This window comes from Papilio polytes, unplaced genomic scaffold (assembly GCF_000836215.1).
Source record: "Papilio polytes unplaced genomic scaffold, Ppol_1.0 DF823991.1, whole genome shotgun sequence".
In the NCBI taxonomy this organism is placed as follows: domain Eukaryota; kingdom Metazoa; phylum Arthropoda; class Insecta; order Lepidoptera; family Papilionidae; genus Papilio; species Papilio polytes.
The window spans coordinates 810,778-836,113 of record NW_013525213.1 but is presented as its reverse complement, the minus strand read 5'-3'; the positions used below and the strand labels follow the sequence as shown (position 1 = coordinate 836,113).

General features: G+C 35.6%; 1 protein-coding gene and 1 non-coding gene across 2 annotated transcripts in view; both read right to left on the bottom strand.

The window, feature by feature from the left end:
- LOC106101338 (transcription factor Sox-21) overlaps positions 1–25,336 on the bottom strand; it is a 36,510-nt gene that overhangs the window by 7,299 nt on the left and 3,875 nt on the right. Inside the window, exons 2-3 of the mRNA XM_013280520.1 lie at positions 20,498–20,751; positions 11,045–11,239 (exon numbers count right to left, since the gene is read on the bottom strand). Coding sequence (XP_013135974.1) covers positions 11,045–11,239; positions 20,498–20,751 — 449 coding nt within the window. The remainder of the gene's footprint in view (positions 1–11,044; positions 11,240–20,497; positions 20,752–25,336) is intronic.
- Trnar-ucg lies at positions 23,419–23,491 on the bottom strand. The gene has a single exon. It is a non-coding gene; the product is annotated as a tRNA-Arg (tRNA).

The following is a 25,336-nucleotide window of genomic DNA, read 5'->3' as shown; positions in this document are numbered from 1 at the left end:
ATAACGATGAATTTTCTCCTCGAAGTTTTTTTTTTCGAGAGTTTAATAATTTAACTCGAACGAATATTGAGTTTATTTTTTAATAAATAATTTAGGTGACAGAATGACAGGACGGGGACAGATAATAAAACGATTCTGATTCTCTGTTCACTGAGTGGCTACTTAAATTAATTTAATGACGGTGTAATGATTGCTTATGATGGAGTACCTACATTTGATGTCCGCATCTATATAACAGAATAAATTGAGTTGGTGTTTCAGCCGTAACGGTTAAAAACAGATTTTCAATTTATTCAATATACTCTAGATGATTTGAAGCCAGAATTTTTTTATAAAAATCATGTTCACTTTTTCTTATCATTTACTCCAAAATATGTATGGTCAGCAAAAAAATTCAAAACACTTTAGTGGCTACTAAAAAAACAACCCTAAAAGATATTCATAATGTAACCTGTCAAAAAGGGACTATACATTCATATCTCATTTCTTAAACTTGAATAGGAAAGTATCAAAATTGGGTTCGATGTAATTTCATAGAGGATTCGGCGTGCGGCCACAATAAGTCCATTTCCACCGGTCGTATTGAGGCCAGTAATGACCGGCTTCCTTCGTATATGCCACGTATTGTGCATATAAAATCGACCCAGAAAAGGTCGGACGCGGGAAGATTTCCATTGAAGGGGCATTTTTCTTTTTCTCTACTTTTTGTTACATGTATACGTGTTAAATTTTGTGGAAATAATATGTGATTTCACGACTCGTTTGTGGTTTACTTAAGTGTATATTGTAGAAGTTTACCGTCAAGATCTTTGAAGAGAATATATGAGACTAACTTTTGCCCGCGTCTCCGTCCGCGTGGAATCAAAACAAAACTAAAGCAAGTAGCCTATATAATAATCCAGACTATTGTCTATGTCTATGCCTAATTTTATCGAGATCCGTTCAACCGTTTAGACTACAAAATGTAAGAAACATCCATCCATCTAAATTTTCGCATTTATAATATTAGTAAGAATACTAATTTCGTTTTTCCAAGTATCTATACATATTGTTTATTATACTCCTGCTTTCATGTAACTTACACGTCATAAAATAACAAAACACTCACCGAGTTGGAAAACTTCGTGCACCATACGGAAATAAAAATACATCTACGAACAGAGTAAAAGTGAATGAAAGAAAAAAATATTGTTCCGTCTAAAGACATAGGTCGATATCGCAGCAGTCAAAAGAATGAGTTTATAAAACAAAAACAAAACGTCTCAAGTTACGTTCAACTTCATAAAACGAACTGGTTGAATAAAATGAGTGCCCACTCAAAATTGTAGCACAGAGTAAAAATTATAAAAAACCTAGGTAACTCCCGCAGTTCTTGCAAGTTCGTCCTCTGTAATTAAAATTAGCTAAATACGGCTTCAGTACGGCATCAGGTAAGGGCCGCGACACACTACGCTGTTACAGATGACTGGACCTTTATGTTTGAGTTGCAAGACCCGTGTTTTACTCAGTTCTTTTATAGCTTTTAAAACTGTATAACGACTGGTATAACTTTTAATATTTTAGTCAAATTTAGATGTAAATATAAGTATTCCGAGTAATAAAATGCAACACTGCAATTCTAAAACATGTTCTTTTTTTACTTATTGTTATTACAATTATTGTAACAATTAATTTCACATTGATTTAAAAAAAATTATACTCAAATAGTGTGTCGTAAAAGATAAATGTTAAAAGCAAATATTAAATTCCCTCGTTACAAAATAGTCGACAAATACCCTAATGCTCAAACTCTTTCTTTAGGTAGATTTAATTGAATTTTTTTGGCAATGTCAACCGTGAATTAGAGCAATTTAAGCGGGGGTGTACGCTTTGATTTTCATCCGTTTTCGCCCTTAGTTTATTTTTTTATTAAAAAGTCAGCGTTAAAAAGTAAAAGTGAACATTCGGCGCTTTCACGAGCCTCGTAAAAAGTGTACGTTTAAATACCCTTCGAAAATAGCAACAAAATAGTCTCTAGACTAAATCTCCGTGCACTCGGAAAATGGTGCTCTTTGCACTTAAAAAAATAAAACACCGAGTTCAGAGCCCCATTACCGATCGTTCAGTAGTGGCGTTGTTAACGTCGATGATATTTTGTACACGCAATAAGTGAGATTTAAGGACGGAACGACAGTCCTCTACAGTCTACAGTCACAGCGACATAAGTATATATAACTTTTGATGGGTTTTTTTGGTTTTATTTTAAAAGACTTGTCGTAGCAAAGCAAATTTTAGTTTAATTAAAAATGCAAACGATGAATAAAAAGCCACGTTTCTATACACCTTTATTTCTTCCGGTTGGTGTTTATCTGTTATAGTTAAAGATTTAAGGTTGACTTCAGCATAAGTGGGTAAGCGATATCTGTAAAATTGTACTAATACGATTGAGTTACAATCATAATTAAGAATGAAGATTTTACAATTGTTATAGTAAAGACAACAGACGGGATAATAAAATTAGACAATGAAAATCTTTGCCCCATCCCTCGGGGATCTCTCGCACCGATTATCCTCGCTTAAAAACCATCCCAACAAATGACATGGCGTATTTTCGCGCCAACTCATCCGTAGATACCCCTCCCCCCACTCGTAGAGACGCAACTAACAAACCGTGGTTAAATTGATAGATTAGCAACGAACTCGCAAATCATGGCGCGTTTGTGTTGACCGACGAGATTCGGATATCGCCTCACTTGAGATGTAACATCGTTATCTGTTTGGAAAATTATTTATTTTTAATACTCTAAAATTCGTTGCTTACATTGGAATTGAACTCTGGTCGTGTTTTAATATTAGATGTATGGCTATAAGCAAATTCATGAACTAACTAATTTCAAATATTTGTGACAACGTTTTTAACTTTTTCAACTTTGAAAACTTGAAAATATCCAGCACCTAATACTCTAACACGAGCAGTGTATTTTTGTATGGTACGTGGTTAAGGTAGGTTTTTTAAAGTTTTCGTGTAATTCGTAATAAACTGCAAGTAATTTACAGTATTGACAACACACATTATACGCGTCTGCGCTGTTCGGCGTCCTCGTGGCGTCTGTCATGTAGATGACGTCACGTGACCGGAAGCGGCCGTGGAAGGGGAGGGACTTCCGGCGGCGCACGCGATTGGTCACTTCCGTTTAGTAACAAACTGCTGGCATAATATGCTAATCGTGATGCAGCGATTTATTGGATTATGGTAGTAACTAAGCTGAGGGAGGTTTTTGTTTGCCGAATAAATTTTCTTTTCGGGGCAATTATGGGATATATCCGTTCGACTATTGTACTGTTTGAATGTTTTTACGAATAGCTTTTTTTTAATATTTTGATACAACTCGGTTACGGTTATTAATGGAACGATTTAAAGGGAAATTTAGGGGCTGAAAAATTACAAATATCATGAATTTAGGGCATATCTTCAATAAAATAAAATTTTCATTACCTAATACTATTGTGATGCATAATTTATGATTATTTACTTCAATAGATAACGAGATTCAATATGTATTAATTATGTGATAATATATTCATAATATTGCTCCAACCTTGTGATGGACGAACTCAACACATATTCAACAATAAACCAGAAACAAAGAAATGTACTCGTAATAAAACAATACAAGTGTTGGCGTCAATTGGTATTGTTAAATAATTTATATAACAAATGAAATGCTGTAATTGTATATCGATGTAAAATATTCAAGATTGTCCTTGTTATGTTTACGTCTGAAAACAATGTAATATTCTGTCCATAATTTATTGTATAACTAGCTTGCGCCTGAAACTCCGTTCGCGTAGAATAAAGAAAAGCAAAAGCAAGTAGGCTATGTGTTCTTCCAGACTATGCTTTATATCTGTGCCTAATTTTATCGAGATCCGTTCAGCAGTTTAGGCCACAAACTCGAACAAACATCCATCCATCTAAACTTTCGCATTTATGTCATTAGTAAGAAGTAAGATTATAATATGATAGTAGAAGTTTTCTTATTAAACTTTTTAAAAAGGATTGTTATGATTTGGGAAAATGTAATCTGGATCCTTTTCCACATTATTTGAGTGAACAAAACACAAGCACGCCTTACAACACACTTGCACCTGTGTCAATTTAACAAAGCTACGAGGCGGGTACACTCAAATACAAAAATAATGTCGACATTATTAGGACGTCTTTTAGTGCCTTTATCAAGATTTTTAAAAATCTTTAACAACACAAATTAGGTTAAGGATTAGTTTGAACGGTTATTAAATATTTTACAAAAATGTGATGACTTTTGACTAACGATTTAAGATACTGACTACATTTCAAGAAAGTGCAATTTGTAAGCGATAACTAAAAGAAAACATTTTGGGCAAGAGTCATTTAGAAATTTAGCATGTTGGTATTATAATTATGATATATTTTAACAATAATCATGCCTTTGATGTTTTAAAATTTCGTAACCTAAAACTTTTGTCCACGAGTGTACAACTACCAATTAAAGTCAAACAAACAGTTAGTTTGTAAGTCATCGCAATGTGTTTGCTCAATATACTCACACAATAGACCTATTAAAAACTACCATGTGTTCCTATATTAGAATTTGTCAAGCAAACAAGTTAACAGAAGCGATTAAGGGGGGTGTTAAGTTACAGCCTAACGAAGAATATAAAAATCCTGGCTAGATAGCGCTTCTATTGGCTTCTTTATTCAATCACTAGCTGTTGCTCGCGACTTCATCCAAGTGAAATTTAACAGCATAGCCTATTTTACTCACCTATCAACTACCTTTCCGATGGTAAAAGAATTTTTAAAATCGACCCAGTAGTTTTTGCGTGAATCAAATACATACAAAAATACACATCTTTCCTCTTAATAATATATGTATAGCTGTAGATAAATTAGTTCTAAATTTATCGGCAATATGATGAGGTTTATTATATTTTTGTCCAGACTATACGTTGAACATTTTTATGAAACGCTTATATTTTTTTTAGTGAGAATGAGAGTCGACAATGTTTTGTTTTATATAATATGGAGGCAAACGAGCAGGTGGCCACCAGAGTTCGCGACAAAGCGAAGCGAACGCTGTCCATATACATCCGCAAACGCAGATGAGCCTACCCTTAATTAATGGAGAAAGAGACATACATAATGGGAACATTTCCTTTTCTTATGCGTCTCCTCCACCGTCAAGCCAACTCTTCCCATACTTTTCATATAAGAAGGTGGAAAAGAGGTCTCTCCGTTTTAATTAAAATATTATATGAAACCTTAAGCAATGACGGACGGAAACGGACAGCTTTTGTGTTTTTTTTTGTAAAACTACGCCAGTTACTCGATCTTATGCAGACCTACCAATGTGATAGTTGACAAAATTCATATTCGTATATGAATAGTGTAAAACTGCATAAGGGTGGCGACACACGCGGCAGAAGCGTGCTATAGCGGCGCTACTGCAAACATTAGGGTCACGACACACTCAGCCGTGCGCCGCCCACCGACCACTCTGAAGGGCAATCTGACCAAAATTACTGCTTATACCTATTTAACTAATGGCGTTATTTAAATAATGACAGTATAACAGTTAAAATATTTAAATCCACTGTTTCTCATACAGTTTCCGATTTAAAACATTTGTATATAGAATATTATGGTAATAGTTTATAAACCGTTGATTTCTGATTTAATGCAATCTTATTTTAAAGTATAAGTCGCTAAATTAAATCATGTTAGGGATAATCAAGTGAAAATTCTCCAAAGTAAAAAACCTTAATTGTGTTTAAGTCACTTTTAATTAATTTATTATATCTTCTGATTTTCTTTGAAATATTTCATATTCATTATGTTTAAATTATATTCAGATCTAATTATTAAAATGATTTGTCGCAAACAACTAATAAAAACTAAAGCTCCAACGGCTCGTCGCCAAATCTTTTAAACTAATTGAACAAGCAAGCGCAATGCTTAAAATTCACCCCACTTTAACATCCGACATAAATTCGCGTCTGCAATTAACTTAATAGCTATTCCAGAGTTCAGTGCGTCCTGACCCTTAAATAAGGGTCGCAACACACGTGTCGGCCACGCCTACTTTATACCGCAGTACAAATGAGTTGCTACTAGATCGATGACTGAAGCTTGTAAATTTTATATACTCCTTTTTCCTTCACAATTGTTAGGTACTAAATTTTGGTATTAAGTTTCAAGACGTTGTCATAGAATTGTAAACCGGTTCTAAATCAGCTGATACTGAGTTCTGACTAATTTTTTTATATCAGAGGAAGTGAAAAAATGTGATCGTGCATTGCTTTTGAAGAGCACTTGAAATCTGTGTTCTGGTTCTAGGAAGGCTTTCGCTTGTTCCGCTCGGCCGGCCGCGCGGTCAGGCCGCGAGTTCAATGACCTTGCCAATGGAATTAAATTCGATAATTGTTACTTCATTTCATAGACTACGTGCATCATTTCGAACTCCAAATTAGTTTATTCTAACAAAATGTTACCTAAACAATAATCTTACTATCATCATCATCTTCCCTGCCTTATCCTACTCCCGTAGGGTCGGCGCACCGAGTTTTCGTCCTCCAAAGCACTCTATCATCCGTCATCTCAGTCATCACTCCCTTCTTGATCATGACACCTTTCACGCAATCCATCCATCTCTTTCTAGGTCTACCTCGACCGATGTACCCCTCCACATTAATAACTAACATCCTTCTTGTTACATGCGATTCATCCCTTCTCATAACATGCCCATACCACTCTAACCTTTTACTCCTTATTTTCTCAACCACTGGGACTACTCTCAAACTTCCTCTAATATACTCATTTCGTATCTTATCCAATAATCAATAATCTTACTATCTCACTAATATAATAAAAAGCGAAAGTTTAGATGGATGGATGGATGTTTAGAGTATATTACCTAAACTGCTGAACGGATCTCTATAAAATTTGGCAGAGATTGGCACCCTAGAGGATATAAAAAAAGAACACATAGGCAACTAACTTTTTTTATTCCACGCGGACGCACACGGACGAAAGCTAGTTATTTATAAGTTTAAATGTTGATTATCAATTAAAAAATTAACAAAGATTATTTCAAGCCTTGGGATGATATAAAAAGTAGAATCTCACGAGCGCACACTTCTAATAGTAAAGTCAAGGTGACAACACAATTGGAAACGTTACGGACTGATTAGGGTACGATCGTGTCTGGTACGACATTACGAGGGACAAATTATTACAATTAAAACACTGTTATCTACTGATACGGAACAAAACATTGTGTCGAGATCTCGAGATGCAATTCAGAATATTCTTGGAAATCCAATCGTAGCTCGATTATCTGCACAGTGTGAATAGATTGAATGAACTAACATTTCTATTTATTGTTTATGCCCCTTATTATATGGACAAAATAAAACGCCGGTACTTAGCTTAATGTTGTTTAATAACTGTTAGTTACATTTTAGTTGTAATAAGAATCACTTGATTAGCGCGAGATACGATGCATGGCCGCGCAGATTGACAGACGAAGTGCAAGAGATTGAATGAATGTCCAATAGGGATGTCCGTGTGACGCTGGTGCTAGTGATGTACGTAGTCGATTATTTGGGATCCATATGACACAGGTGCCAACATTTATTGACAAAAATAGATATAGAATGGACAGAATATTACTTATATTTTAGTTTGTTCATTTTCATTTCACCCAAAATCATTCAACCCCTGTACGAGTCTTGGAAAAAGTTGAATTTTATAGCAAATTCCTAGGTTCTAGTGGAAGGGAAAGGATGTCTTAACAAATTTTTAATTCATCAGAATCTTCAAAGATTTGCTTGGGCACAACTTAGTTTACGTTTTTTATATAAACTTAAGATTGTTGTGCACACATTATGCGCTACTTTTAGCGCTCTAAACGCTTAAGAGGGTTACGTGAAACTATCTAATTCGCAGATTTGTAGCTCCTTTCAGCCTAAAGCCTCGAGGTCGTTGAACCACGTCTTTGCCTATATCTTTTGGATTTTGTCTTCTCTACAATAACTATAATATAAGGATTACTTCCGCATAAAAATGAAGACTTGCAATTCCTTATACGAAGTAGTATAGGTCCACCGTTCAATTCCTTTTAACCCAACAATAGAAAACCAAATACGCAGAACCGTTCACTACTGCATAGTTTAAACCTCCTTGACTGCTTTTGACAGTTGACAGTTTTCCCTGTCAAAGCGCGGGGGCCGGAGGAGACGGGACAATGGGCTTAGTTGCGGGGGTACGTCAAAGTTCCCCGGTTGACACGCGATTAAACTTATTGAAAATATTCGCTTTTTAAAGGCCAGTTTGGGGTCGTTTTGGACTTTGAAAGGGATGTTTTGCGGACTCGCGTATTATCGCGCTGTGGTTACAATAGGGGTAAATGTAATGCTGTTACTGCGGTTCAATATAGGAGTGAAATAGTTTTGTTTGGGGTCATGTTTGCACTTGTTTGGTGCACCGTTTAATCTTACGGAAAACATCAATCAGATTGAATAAATCAAAGGAGTTTATTATCAGTTGATACAATTTGATTTGTAGCACAAACACCTTGTATTGTCAATAATAACGGCACGTATAAATAATCTAACTTTAATTTTAAACAACCAAACTAACGTTCTTATTGTAAAATATTACTTGTAAACATCGAAATTTGAAAAAAGAATATAGCGAGAACTTGAAGTTTTTAGCTTTATATTTAGAATTACTTTTTCCGCGTCCATTCTATATTTTTGCGTCTATGTAATATCAGACACAATAACGGACTATGATACTCCAGGAAAGAAGATGAATGCCACATTATTGATTGGTTTAGTAGTTTAAGTTACGACGTTACAATAGAATTTCAAATACATAAAAAAACATTACCCTCTTTGTTGGGTAAAAACAAAATCATAAAGATTTAACCTAAATCGAGTGATAAAATTTTACGAGTACGAATACTGGCGAGAAATTTTACACAGATAAACGAAACGAAATATTTTAGAACGTGTACTTGTTGAAATTCGATTACCAAACGTAGTTAGTGCGTGCTGCGACAATGACGGGGCAAATATATTTTTTATTGTTGCTGCTGTTTAGTCGCGGTAATCCCGTTAGTGCAATAATGGATACATTTTATAACAAAAGATTGTATTTATAAAAGAACAAGTTGTCTTTTATTGCGCCTTAGTTTGGGAGTCACGAGTGGAAATCGTGACTGAGTGCGTGGTTTTTGTCGCGCCCGACGACGGTACTGTGCTGTGTTTAGATTTCAAGTATACTGGGCCGAGTACTACACTTGTAAATTTGACATTCAGATTTAAATGAGATATTGTAATAAACATAAAAGACAAATATTTTAAAAAGTTAATCTGACGTAATTAATCTTTTATTTTTTTTATTTTTCTACAAAGAAAATAATTCGTAAAATAGAACAATTAAATTTCCTAGCAGCCTTTTCTTGCTTTAAAATAATTATGTCCATAATTAAATAATAGAACACGTCAAATGTTTAAACTAATTACTGAGTTTTGAATAATTACAATTTCGAGCACATCAGAAAAGATAAAAAACGTTTTACGAACAAAGGCTAATATTAAAAAAAAACAGTTAAGCTTAATTCAAAATTGAGTTCATTATAGCTCATTTGTAGCGATTCTTTCGAAGATAATTTGTAACAAAATGTTATAAAGCTAAAAGTGTTTTACAGCGCATAATGGCGGGCTGTGGGCTGCGGGCTGCGGTGCGCCTTTCCAACTAAAAACAAACAAGTTTGACAGTTCGTGTCAAGAGAAGTTTAATTATTTTCCGTTGTAAAAAAGACAGGGTTACACGGTTGTTGTAACGTTATAGTAACAGTTGTGGCGCTTGGTTTGAAATCGTTTATTGGAAACATTCTGATATTGGCAATTTGGAATTTATTTGACTTTTGTTTGACAGATATTATTATTTGTGGAAAATAAATTTAATTATCTCTATTGACCTTGCACTATTTAATACTAGCTTTCGCCCGCGACTCCGTCCACTTGAAAGTAATTAAAACAAAAATGATTAGCCTATGTGTTCTTCCAGACTATCCTATACATCTATACCAAATTTCATCGAAATCCGTTCAGTCGTTTAGGCTACAAACTCTAACAAACATCCATCTAAACTTTCGCATTTATCATATTAGTATGAAGTACGATGGATTCCATATCATAACTGTTGTTAACCTTCATGCTTAGTAGATTACGGGCCTGTCCCACTAAATTGTCTGATAACAATCCAACGTGTAAAATATGTGATAGAACTATCGTATTTTGTTACCTTATCTGACAGTGACATTTTTAAGCTATCTGAGCCTCTATCAGCCAGTGGTGGGGCAGGGCTTAAAATTATGTATGTTTTAATTTTTTAATGGAATTTCGTTCAGTTTCCATAGCATAGTAATCGTATTAATTAAATTCAGTTTGTTTTGTGCTTGTTAATATTTTCAAACAATTGAACAAATATTTGAACAAGTGTTTTATTGATGCTAAACCTTTCTGTATTCTATACTGCTTCAAATAATATTTGATTTGTTAGCTAATTTGAATTTACTGTAAATTAAAGTAATTTTGAAACTAGGAAGTAACTTGCATCAAGTTGCATATTTGAGTATTTTAAATAATTAGGACGAATGAAGAAAACTTTGGGATAGTCCCAATAACTTTACAGTTGTGTGGTGTAATTTCCTGAACAATGAATAATTTTTAAATTCGGTCTTTGACATAGTAATTTAAATTTATTTCTAGATCTATCGAAAAAGATCATCGAAAGAAATCCACTTCATTAGAATTTTATTGTTTTCTAACGCCATCTATTACAAAATTATGAAACTAATAAGATATATATTATCTGTGTTGAAAAGACATGTATTTTTTTAAACATGTTTTTAAAATTATGACAAGCAAGAAAACTTCACGAGCCATTTTAAACACCGCTTTTTGCTAGTTATATTTACAAAATTGCATGTTTAAGGCCAAATCCACTTACCAGCTCTGAGCGCATCCATTGGCACACTGGGATAAGGTATGGAGTATGGGTATCCTTCCTTCCTGAGCGTCTTGGGCTTCCGCCGCGGTCTATATTTATAGTCTGGATGTTCTTTCATGTGCATAGCCCTCAGCCGCTTCGCCTCGTCTATGAACGGTCGCTTCTCGTCTTCTGATAGAAGCTTCCATTCCGCACCTATGGAAAATAATTGTTTTAATGTTGGTACCACATGAGATTCAGATTGGAAACTTTTAAACATATAAGTGGACATAATAAGCTGTTGTTTTTATTTGTATGAAAAATTTGTCTACCGTTTCTTAAAACACTAATTAATATTATTTGAAATCAACTTTGAAAATTAAAACCAATTTGTAAATGATTTTTACTAATGCATAGGCATTTTAAAAGATAAATGTTGATATAGTTAAAGTCAAAAAGTATTAAACATTACGAAGCCAGAATTACTGAACAGAACATGATTATTCGAACTGAATCATGAAGTTTCAAACTATTGTACCATTGAGATAAAAAGAATAAAGTAATTTGCTTAAACCATCCCTCATTGCGGACACAAAGCCTTTCAATCGATACAATATAATCGAAAGCACGGCGACCAGCCGAGCTCGATTCAAGAGACCAACCCTTTGTTTCCCCCCATTTATGGGAAGGCTTTATTCATCCCATCGATACCGTGGAGGGGCGCCACCGTCCATTCAAACAGACAAGACAATCCTGATTCAGGCGAGCACAAAAGCGAAAACAATGTCACCAACATTGAAAGGAACAATCCGACAGTACTGTCCTCTCGCTTCCACCCCCGCAGAGCTCCTGTTGGGGGAAAGGGACGCATACAACAATGGCGGAAAGCGCCTCCTAACGACGAATTTGCGCTTTTCATTCCGCTACACAAGTTTTTCCCGGATCCTCATTATTCTGTCGATACTTTGGGGAGGCTACCTTTTGTCGGCCTGTGTGTCGGCCGGCGCGACTCGATCGGTATGCATCCATTATAATACGAATTGGTATACTCTATATTCATATTGATTAAACCGGGAAATTCCAGGACAATTCTCTAACGTGTTAACGTATAAACAAATGCTAAATTTAGAAAACTATTATTTTCTAAATGATTTTAATATCTAAGGATATTAAACATTTTTCCTGCGTTAATCCTATAACTAATTGTAAAGCTTTTAAACAATAAATGTGAAATATTCGCGTCGATTTGTATACATTGATATAGCTACAAATCATAGCGTAAACCTAACCACAAACCACCAATCAACATTTTCAAACGTTCATACGATACAAGCACGCTCCACGTCGCTCGAAATTTGCATTTAAACGAACTATTCATCTATCAATAAAGCAAACTAATTACACATCGTCCCGTATGACAACGGAGACATTTGCATTGCACAAAACGCCGGCTAAAACATACGCGTTGCCTTTCAACAGCGACAATGTCTTGAAGCTGCGCGATTTCCCGTTTTCCAACAAAGGGACACGGTGTACGGCTGTCGCTCGCAGGTTTGTGCGTATTGTGTCGCACATTGTCGACACTGCAACCTAAGGAGGACAAATGTCGCTAAGAATTTTTCCCTATGCCTTTGTTTAAACGACAATAAGTCGAGTTATTGTAATGTTAATGCAACGCTCGTTAATATGATTGTTAATGGATGTGTCTGTTTGTTTAATGCAAATTATAGTTTAACATTCGATTTGAAGTATTCAGTGTTGTGAATTGTTTCTGTACCGCGTGTTACAATACGACCACACAATATTATTTTCTATAACGATTGTTATTTCATTTTGTTATTTTTTCACATTGCATATTTTTGTACTAAATTGTATTTGAAGTAGTCTGGACTATTGCTCGTTTTGCCATTTGATCTCGTTCTGTATTTTCCATTAAGTTTTAAAAGGTTTTTTAAATTGATAAAGCATAACTCCTTTACTTAATTCAATGGAAATCAATACTTACACCCTTTCAAGCTAAATTTTGTCCCCAAAATACTTTTTATTAAAGTACTGAATAGTCCGTTATTCCAAATTTAATTAACAATTACCAATCGAATTCGCCGGGGACACGTGCCGGCACTGCAAAGTGTTGCCACTCTACAATAATTATTTCCTACAGCCCGCCTCTCGGTAAACAATGTCGACGCTAGCAACACTGGCCAACGATTGCCTCGCACAGACGCGTAAATAGGAATCAAATGACTTGATACAATAGACATTTTTGTGATATTATAATTGATAAGGGGTGGTAAAAGTTTGTAATTCTAGTAACATTAGTTTACTTTATGTCCTATAATAATAGTATTTAGTATACATTTTGTCATAACATTTTTCAATACCACATTTTTTATCGTTGCTTCCTGAAAACCCTACATATGTTTTAACTCATAGTTAAACTCTATAGTTAAGATGTACTTACATGCGCACACTGTAACTGAACAGTTTAATTAAAATTAAAACAATAAATTAGAATTAAGCGCTACCAAGCTTTAGTTTGACAAAGCATTACTTCAAGTGGACCGTTAAAGTTTTCTTATAATTATCTAGACAATGATAAAATGTAAATGAAATCAAATAAATAAAAACCAAGATATAATTGTAAGCAACATCAAACAGAAGAAACGTCATCTCGCTAAGTGAAGTCGATTGCAGATTGAAAATGAGAATCAGCTCGTAGTTCGCGAGACTCGAGTGAATACCGCCGTTAATGTCTCGACAGAGATGTTTTACATTACGTATCTTTGTCAGCGACAATCGCACAAACAAAGAGCAAGACAAAAAACAACGGGGCGTATGTAACACACTCGCATTGGGCACAATACACAACACGACAAAGAGTTTCCTCTCTGCGTTGTATTAAAACGGCCATTGTGTTCAGAATCGGACGAAAATGCTCTTCATTACTCTGAAAGCTTGTGTGCCGTGCGACAATGGGCCGGGGGGTGGCTGTAGGTCCGGGAGGGGGAGGGGGTAGCAACAAAGCCGGCACGGGGAAGGCGAAGGCGCGCCACCCTTTCGTCCGGAAAATTGAAATGGTAAGAAATGGTATTTAGGTCATGATTTTATTAAATCTTAATAGCTTCTCTTTTCGGTTTTCGGTGAATCGACATTAATGTGTTTCAGTAGTGACGATAACAATTTTTACAATGATTATTTTATGTTTAGCATACAATCAGAGAGAATGTTTATTTTTTATTCAAGTGATAATATGATATGAAAGTTTAACGGTTTAAAGTATTTTTAGTAAGTAAATGGAATTATCTATACTATTATAATAAAGCGTAAACACACACTTCTTTGTTGCCTAAGATGTCAGCAATTACAGCACATTTTTGAATAATTTTTTTTTAATAAAAAAACTCTACACTTACGTTACGCTTTAGGCTATATTATTTAACGCCATTAAACTTAGGGGGTAAATACATTGGATAAAAAACCTTATGTGGGAAAGAGGCCATAAGTTGTTGCCAACATCAAGGAAGCAAGTTGCCATGGTTTGACATCATGTCATGTCATTTTCACATTTGAAATTGATAATTTGACAAATATGAACAATGAAATGATTTTTTTTTCTGCGGATGAAGTCGCAGGGGAACATCTAGTTTTAAATAAAATCTTGCAGTGTGTTTTCTGCATTTTTTAAAAAAATGTGAAGGTGTTTTGCCAAATGATTATTTAAAAAAAAATCTTAATAGTACATACATTTATTTCTGTTATTGTAAATTGTTAAATACTAATCTATTCGTTTCCATATTATTTTGAAGACATCAAAAAGTTCCTAGCGTTTAAATTTTTACACTCACACTTATAAAATACGTCATTTAGATATAAATAATCAGCACTGAAAAAGTAACAAAAAATATAACGAAAGCACAACGCAAAAAATACAACAAAACGCTAACAATAACTTTCAATTCGTAACGAAATAATAGAAAATAGAACTACGCACTCGTGCCGACTGAAAACGTAACGGCTGAACGAAATAAAAAAGATAAAGACACAACAGGTCGTAACTTTTTTTTGCATTGTACCGAGAGACGGTCGCTAGCGAGCCGATTGCGAAAAAACCTACGCGGTAATTAAACAACGGGACAAAAAGGCCCCCCCTCCCCGGACAATGGGGAAACAAAAGTATTTTTGTCGCGCGACTCCGGTCTGACGAGTGGCGGGCCGCGATAAGCGCTCTGCGACCCGCGACTCGCCTACCACACGCACACTGTTATCATAACCTCAACAAACCCACGTACTTGTAAGAAAGAAAATATCATTATATACCCTTCATACCTATATTAAAAGAAAAAATTAAAAAAAAAATCACCGACTGACTAAAATTAATATACTTGGAAACACTCTAAAAAGTTACCGCGAGTGACATTCTAACTCGGTTTATCAGTTTGAGAACATTATTTCTTCAACCTCTGTAGGTCTTTTGTCAACTCCAAGACAATCTGAGGAAGAACATGAATTGATTGACACTTATTCTTCAAAATCAGCTGTCACAATGAAAACTCCAAACCCACATACATAAAACAAATCAAATACGAGCGAAAAACATTAGTCTGTCAGGGAAGATCTTTCAGACTTCTAATGACAACGAACTACAAACTAAATTATAAAAATCATGGTCTGATATTTCATTAGAGGACATGATAGGTTCGTTTTTCGTGTCTTAGACATTAATGGCTTTAGCTGCCAGATTTGTTTTCGATCCAAGACGGGCTTTTTACAATTCTTTGTCACTGACAATGCACCTGAGACTGACTTTTTCAATTCTCTTATGTGCGTCAATGATATTTGGGTTTTACTTTAACGTTGGCCAATATCGGCGCGCCTGCACTTCAAATGTTTGCTCATATAAGCCGGTTCTTGTCGATCGTGCCCGTGACTCCTTAAGTAGTTGGATGTTTGTGCGCGCGCTTTTAGAACATATCGGTATTGACATATCAAACAATCGAGGATTTTGTTTAAATTGGCCATACGAATCTTTGTGGTTATGTACAGTGTTCATGACATATTGGACGGAAAGAACTCAAGTATTTAAACATGGACATTCTCTTTTCTAAAATTACTTAGATTTTTCTTTTTTTAGGGCCTGTCCCACCAAATTGTCAATTGTTTGATAACAATCCAACATGTAAAATATGTGACGGAAATATCAGATTTTGTAACCTTATCTGACGTCATTTTTAAGCTATCTGAGCCTCTATCAGCCAGTGGTGGGACAGGCTCTTAGTATTTCAAGATTTATGTAGATAAGTTCCAGTATTCTTATTGATTTAGTAGCATTGCCAACATAAAGACACAAAACCAGCACTCGTTGGAAGTGAGGAAAACACTCAGTCATTCCATCGCGTTCACACCGTGTTTGCCCTTAATAGATTTCTTGCAGTACAATACATTCTTATTTGAGCCGACGGTGCTCAGTGTTTCTTTGACGTCGATAGAAAAACAGCATTGTAGAGCGATCACTGCGCTGTGAGATCACAAACGTGTCTGCTATTGGATGCTCTTCGCTGGATTACGGCCAATGGCGGTCGGTATTGTTGGCGCTATGCTTTAATTACACTTCAGGCCACAAAAAATGGGGCAGGCGGTTGAAACAAAAAATATTACAAAACTTATATAGAGAGCGAGGAAAATCGACGTAAATTGGAATCCAACTGCGACATATGTTCGTATTATGTAATTCGAGTTTCAGTGGGGCGTGGATGATTAGATGGGGTAATGACTTTGGGAGTGATCGGGGGATAATAGGGTTGCTACGTTTGGGTTAACAAAAACTTGTACTATCTAATGGTATCCACTTTTTGTGTTATTCACTTATATTGCAAGGAAGGCTCAATATCCATTAAAAACAGTTAAATGAAGAGCTATCATACTTGTATTAAACAAGAACCGTCATTATCCAAGTAAGCCAAGAACGTATAAAGAAAAACCCAAGTTTTTTTTAACAAATGACACGCCCAGTTATATTCAAAGCCTGTTACTTCGACGAAGCTTAAAAACAATCAAGTATTTAACACACAAAAGACGTTAGTAGACTTACAAATTAAAAAATGACAGAATAAAGGTGTCTTGCTAGGGTTGTACGACACCTCGACGATAAATGGAAAGCAATTACATGAAGCACAATGAACCACCCCCACCCTTAATTAATATTAACTACGGAGCGACGCCCCTAACAGTTGGCGGAGGGAATTATTGAGGGTAGGCTGGTGCATCGGACAGCGAGGTAAACAAACACGGCGACACACGGCGGGCAAGAGTTAACTACTTGACTTTTTACCGATTGTTTTGTGGAATCCGTCAAGTTGACCAACAGTTTGAAAGAGACAACCACATTTGTCTCTTGTAAATTTCGAGCGATGTGGAATATAAATATGGAACAAGAAATATAAAGCATTTAAAAGCTATTCCGAAAATTAAAGTAAAAAGATCAAAAAATGAGTTTTTATTCAAATTATTTGGAAAACTACCTATCTACCCCAGTTTTATTTGGTAGGCAAATTATGCCTACGTCTCATATCTTTGATGTTATATTTAGCCTATTTCTTTTTAGATGTTAATGTAGCTTTTCCATGGCGATAGATTTTTAAAAATCGGTTCAGTAATTTCGAAGTCTATTTAATACATTATTTTTTCTTTTTTAGAAAGTAAAAAATGATGAAGTTGACATTTTTAATATTTTCCAATCCGTATGTATTTTATTATTTGTAATTTGATAGTAAAAAGATATGAAGGGAGTGAACACTGAACGCTGAACATTACGCGAAAAGCTTTGTCGGGCGCATCGACATTTGTCGGGCGTTCGACATCGCGTTTGGTTCGCGAACAAAACACGTTTTGTGCACCGATCTATTAATGCCAGTAGACAATGGAATGAACGAAATGCTCCCCGTTCATTATCGACAGGTATTACACAACTCTGCCATCTGTACAATATTCACAAACCATTTTTAAATGGTTTCAAATGATATTCCATTATTTCAAGCTTTTGTTCGTTTTTGATTGATGAATCTATTATTTGTAAAATGATGTTTGACAACAAGACGACTTGTTTTATCAAAATTTGTTTTTCTCGTTTTATTTTTTATATTTTAATGGCAGTGTATACACATTGCTATGCACACTTAGAGCTGTGCGCGCCTTTGACTAAACTATGTCGTCACAACTGTGCGATTGTCGATTGTTTTGCAGAACATTTAACTGTTTAGTTACAAAACAAGAAAAACAGTTGTGCGATAGTTTAGTTTCTTATAAGAATGTTTCTAATTCGAATTTAAATCTTCTTACTCCTTTACAAGTCTTACTACTTTAGTATTATGATTCCATACTAAGGGACGTCATTAGTGTCCATTTCAAAATTCTGAGTTCTATGTTGATCTTTTGGGCTGTAATTTAAGGATTTTGAAATCATTTACGTTCGTTTTTACAGTAGCGCTCGAACTTAAAACGTTGTATGAATAAATAATGCGCTGTTTGTTCAGGACAATACGCTGTGCTCGCAATAAGAAACTGACTTACGAACGCCGTTCCCCCTCGCGGCGCCTACACCCCCCGCACCGATGTAACTGTAGGTGTTGAGTTATCTATATTCCGATTAATGTTAACCAATATTAAATATATCTGCTTAAGATCTTCAATTTTAATTGTTCTAGCTGCCGGGTTATGACGAGGACAATTTGGAATTTAAGACAAGTCCCCTTTTAAATAAACAAACCTTTGAACGTTGACATTTAATTTAATTTATTATTGTCCTATAATTATTGTTATAAAACGATTATATTGCATTATCAGATGCCGTGGGTAGTATCGGTGCAGTGTAGTGTGATCAACAAACCAACACGACACAACACAACACGTGCAAACAGTGTACCTATGCGGAGCGGACCGCACAAGGCACCGTTAAAAAAGGAGGGAAAAAATAGAAAATGGCGCTTCCTCTCGCCGTCACCGACAGAATGGCGGCCAGCGGCGGCGGTTTTATTTTTCCCCACTCTTCCGCCCGTGTCTCTTCCCCTGTCTCTTCTCTCTGAACATTTTTAAATTCTCTGTTGGGCTTGAGTTTTGCTTACTTTTCGTCGTTGATTAATTCGGTGGCCGGTGTCCCGCTGCGGCGCTCCTGCCGCATGATTGCGCCCTCTTTTTTTTCGTGCGACGCTCAATTTTTTTTACTATGCTTTTAATTTTAAATCTGTTCTAAATTTTCGATCGTTCTCCAATTTGATTGCAGCATGAGGTATATGAGTTATAACACACGGTCTAACGTAATGTATTTGTATATTGTAATAAGAAAACAGCATTAAATCTTTTCTATATTAGGTTAACATATCGAAAGTTTCTGGCGTTATTACGTGTACTGATTAACTTTGATGATTCTTCAAATGCTTTAACGGTAATACAGAAATCTAAAATCTTATTTGACTTAAACAAACAGATAACATTCTTATTAGGAGCGTCGGTGGCTCAGTTGTTTAAGGACATGACTTGTAATATACAGGTCTTGGGTTCGAATCCCGCCATGTACCAATGTGATTTTCGATTTTTCGAAATATCATTCGTACATAATTTGCCCGCCTTTCTAACGGTGAATGAATACATCGTAATGCAACCCGTACATATCGGCGAAGAAATTCAAAGATATGTGAAGTCAACCAACCCGCAGTAGGCCAGAGTGGTTGTGGTTGTTGGTTGTTGTGGAGTCCCTAACTAAGGATAGGGTTCGAGCACCTTGGTGGTGACGTATAGTGAGCTGGTTATTCTGCTGTTAGCTCTTATTAGTATAGAGACACGAGTAGTTTGTCACCTAGTGAGTTATAAAGCCTTTTCCATAAGATATTTCGTAAGACAATTAATAGATTTCATTATAATTTCGATTAATGTATTCCACCGTCTGAACACTATCTAGTGTATTAACATAAAGGTTATGTGCGAGTTAGATTGGAATTAAATTACCTCTGTTTGTAGAGGACCGGGGCCGAGTTATTTGCATTACAACTGAGAGGTTATTGAACAATATATCACTACTGTCGATTCATCTCCGAATCTTTAATTAAAGTTAGATAATTGATACAATATTAAGTAACGGAAATGTATCAGATTGAAAACTTCGAAAGGTTTTTAATAATGAATTTTTCTTATTACGTAATATAAGTTATCTATTTTAGAAATTGGATTGTACGCGTTAAATGTTTATTAATTTATTTTCCTACATATTAAATTACTACTAAAACTTTAAGCACGTTTTTTTTTAAATTTCGTTGTCGCCTTTGCAGCAATAGAAGACTGTTAGATAGTCATTTACAATATCAATCTAATGATTAATTTTTTTATTAATTCAGGCAATATCTATTACTTAGTAAATGTATCATTTGAAAATTGTTTAGTTGGCAACCCTATAAATTTTATGACGACAATAGTATAGAATCTTACCTAATCTCTTCGAGATCTCGGAGTTATGCATCTTAGGGTTGTCCTGGGCTATCTTCCTCCGTTGTAGACGCGACCACACCATGAATGCGTTCATTGGCCGCTTGATGTGCTCCTCCTGGCTCTTCTTCTGAGCTTGGCCGTTCATGGCGATCGCGCCCATGGTGCCTATCGCGCCCATAGCTGACATATGGCCCATGGGGAAGTGGCTCATTGTGCTGCCGTAGCCCGCGCGCTCGCACATCGCGCCAGCGGCACTGGAATAAAACACTTATTAAATAACTTTATTTGTATTTTTTAAATCTATGTTTCGAGGAGTAAATATATGCCTAAACAATATGGGAAAAAGGAATTTTCAGTTACAATTTGTCTTTAAGCATGTAATAAATAGAAATGTTTTGATACATTTTGACAGTGGTAGTGCCCGCTTTAACATCTTCGCACGAATGGGCCGGCACGCCCGGTGTAATACCACGACCACACAGAAGACAGGCGTGAAGTAATTCCGTGTTTCGTCTGTTGAGTGTGGTGCCGGAGGCCTAATTTAAGTCCCTTTCTCTTTACCATTCTTTTCTTATAATGAGAGGATGGGAAGAGGAAGTGGATTTGACGGTGGAGGAGATGCATAGGAAGGGGAAATATACTCTTTATGTGCGTCTCCTCCTTCGTCGTATAAGGGTAGGCAACACATCTGCAATTGCGGATGTCTATGGGCAGCGGTCGCTTCGCCATTTTGGCGGATTCAAGTGGCCGCTTGCTCGTTTGCCACCTTATGTTATATAAAAAAAAACAAGAAATATAGTTAGATATATGGTTTATTTCTTTAACCGAAGATGATTGATAAGTCAACGTATTTATTTTTATTACTATAAACTACTGTTGGCTGTCCAAGTTTCTTATAGTAAGGGTAATACTTTAATGAGGTATTAGACACCTGTAAAGTTTTTACCAACACCCCGGGGGATCAAACCAAAGTTGAAAACACGCCATCGATTTGAGATGATCGCAGAAACATTTTAATTATACTAAAAATATAACTCTCATCTCCCCGACGGTGTCGCGGCCATTGTTAGGGCCCCTACACACGTGCGCAACAATCGCGACTTTTAATACTCCTGCGACAATTACAGTGTGCACGGGACTGGAAAATATTAATACATCGCGCATAAGAAAGAGGGCGCTTTTTAAATTGGCTGCTTATAAGCGATCACACGCTTGTCTCTGATTGGCTGAAGGCCCCTTACGAGGATTTGCCTCTCAAGAGTCTTACTCTAATTTCGTTAAGTAAGTCGCCTTTTTGCGGTTCCTAAACTTGGGTTGTCTTGAAGAGGTACTTCGAGATAAAGGGACATTTAGGTAACCTTTCTATTCAAAAGAAAATATGATATTTATTAAGATGATATTTTCGATAAGCTTCGTTAACTTGAAAAAAAAAACAAGATTTCAGGAACCAAAATGAATTTATAACCTGACCAGAAATATACAGCTTTTCCATATTGCGGAAGAATACGGTACTAATTTGCATCCATTAATCTTAGTAATTTTACTAATATTATAAATGCGAAAGGATTGATGGATGGATGTTTGTTAGAGTTTGTAGCCTAAGCAGCTGAACGGATTTCGAAGAAATTTGACATAGATGCAGAGGGTAGTCTAGAAGACCACTTAGGCTACTTACTTTTTTTTAATTCCACGGGAGCGGAATCGCGGACGAAAACTAGTTTTTAGCCAGGATTACATTCGTGTTTACACTATAAATGTATTAAGAAAGTTTCACTTACTTTAATAACAATTGAATCTCGTTAACCACACAATCTATCCAGAACAAATGAAGACCTAGGAAATGATATAAATCATCCGAAATTTCTAATTAACTCAGTGAAACCATTTATAAATTAGTCGTCGGTGTTGCGGGCGTTACAAATCAAATAGTGAAGTCGAACGGGCTGCTAAATTAATATGTTCGAACCGCAAATCCCGGCGGGGAGGTATCACTCGAACATACGAAACATACCCTCTTACCAACACAACCCTTACGCACCCATAATTTGAGTCTGTTAACGATTTGGACAATATAAGCATAAGTTTTACACCCTCTCGGGGGTGATTTTTAAATAACTATTTTAGAAAACTTGGGATAGATTTAATGTTATTTTACGCGAGACAACGAACAGAGGGTAGGGTAGGTTTTAAATATATAATAACGACATTTTCTTCACATTATTTTTTATGACATTTACAAATGCAACGGAATTTACAAAAAATGTAAAAAAAATCTTAAGGGAACCAATCAAAAGTAAATTAAAATCTGCTATCAACAAATTAAATACACTTTATAAATAACCATAATTAACAAGACACATAAATTGTTATCAATTTCTAATAACACGCTTAAAACTCCCTAGGGTTGTCACTTGAATATTTTTTAAATCGATCTAATCTTAGAGTGAGGTACTGATCACACCTGACGCCAATATTCCCATTCCATTCATTATATTAGTAAAAAAGAGAGACAACAAGAGTTACAAGAATGAATAAAACAGCAGATTGTAAATGCAGCTTTTCTTTCTAGATGATTCTATACTCATTGTGATTCCAGGAATTGCCAAGTCAGAACTCTTGTGTTTGTTTTCGCAGAGTCAATATTGATCTTCCTGTTCGCGTGTGACAAGGACGAAGGATTTTTAAAGAAAAGACCGAAAACAACTGCAAGTTTGTTGTGCGCTACTGACTTTTAGTGCTGTGGTGATAATTACGCCCTCTGTCGACAGCTATTTCAGTTGAAGTTATTTTTACCAAAGTTTTGAACTAACCCAGGCTGTTCCAATTGAATTATTGTGCTGATGGTTGGTGGTTTATTTACTTTCATAAAAAAATATCATAAAATAAAGATTTTTAAAAAATCATTGACAAAAAAGTATTTTCGACCGTGACAGGACTCGAACCTGCAATCTTCGGATCCGAAGTCCGACGCCTTATCCATTAGGCCACACGGTCTTGATGATCATGGGTGAAATTAAAGGTTTCATTTTAAGTCAGCCTTTACTTCATAAATGTAATTTTTAAAAACTTGCCCATGTAAAAAAACTTATAAAAACGATAGATAAATATCTCATTATCTAAATTGCAGTTATGGCTGAGTAAAGATACCTTTGCCTCTTCCCAATAGATTAGAAAATATTAACACATTCCAAATTCAAACGCATTGGGTACGTTTGAATTTGGAATGTGTTAATCCAACGGAAACAAGACAGCTACTTGTCCAGTGGCGCGCCGCGCATCGCAAACACGCAGATTGACTGGTGACTGGTGACTGGTGAGTGATGAGGTCGGACATGTTGACTGACTTGTCAGATATACGATTATTCGGATGTGCGACTCAAAGCTAATCAAATCAAGTCTTTGAATACAGGAGTTGGTAAGAAAAAGAAAATGTACTTTTGTGCACTGTACAGATAAACAAGACAGTATTATAATTAAATGTAGATTGCTATAAAGGTAGAGGAAGACCAAAGAAAATTTGGATGGATTGTGTTGCAGGGTAGATGCTTAAGAAGGGAGTGAATTCAAATATAACGGTTAATAGAGATGTAAGGAAGAACAGCACATACTGTGCCGATTTTCTGTCGACAAGAGCAGGTTGATAAAATGTTGTTTTCTACAATCATTATATATTGAATTTCATCCTCAAATAAAGAAATTACACTAAAATTAGTTGTAGATTCTGTTAGCCAATTAACATTTTTCGTATAACCATCATTGTTCACTTCAACAAATACCGCATCCATTCATTACTGGCTCCAAAGATACCGCATCTTCGAAAGCAACAAGAGAATTGAGCCAGCAACATCGCAGTGTCCAAACAAGCTACTGTTTAAACTACTTAGAGGTCGCAGCAAGCGTCGCAAACAAGGCAACTCTTTGTCTAACTCGTTAGCGGCTACGATTCGAAGCCGAAGCGGTTTTTTATTCGTATTTGCCCAACAATCATCGACGTTCGGATTGACAATGTGCTAAGATCTCATCTAGATGGTACAAATGCGTTTCAAAAAGCTATTGCCTTATCAAGTTGAATCTAGGAAAGAACAGAATTTAATTTACCTTGAACATGAAAATTCGTGGTTAGATTTGGTTCTATGTTTTGTAACCGTAAGCAGCTTACTTATTAATAGACCAATTTAGTGGTTCTTAACATCATGAAATTATAGTAAAGACCTAGCTTTTGCAACTACTTTTTTTACTTTAATGTTCTGTAATAATCAAATTTTCGGCCAGTATTTTTTTGAAGGCTATTAATAGCTGATTTTTTTTTTTTCGTAAAGATTCGATAGGAACCTTTTTTGTTCTTTGACTACATACATGTTTTTGATTATAGCACATATTGTTGTTATTGATCTTTGACCGAAACTTGTTGGATTGTGAGGAACAATGCGTATGCGCATGTCTGGGTGTTAACGCGGTGCGCAAACGCGCATGACGACTATTTACATGGCGGCGACTACTGACGGATGGATTGTTTTAACGTAATACCGACAGAAATGATTTCCAATCGTCACTTGAGCACGTAGCACCGCTGGATTAGCTTGTTAGCGTGTACAAGTAGCTGTCTTGTTTCTGTTGGATTAACACATTCCAAATTTAAACGCATTGGGGACGGTTGAATTTGGAATCATACTAATATTATAAATACATATTTTAGTAATGTTAGAATTGTCCGAAAAAATCGATGATACAATAGTCTTACATGACTAAATTTTAGGTTATGTTAAAGAATGTTATTGTAATCGATTTTTTAACAGATGAGAATTTCAATTCGTTTGTTTTTAATTTTATTTCGTAACT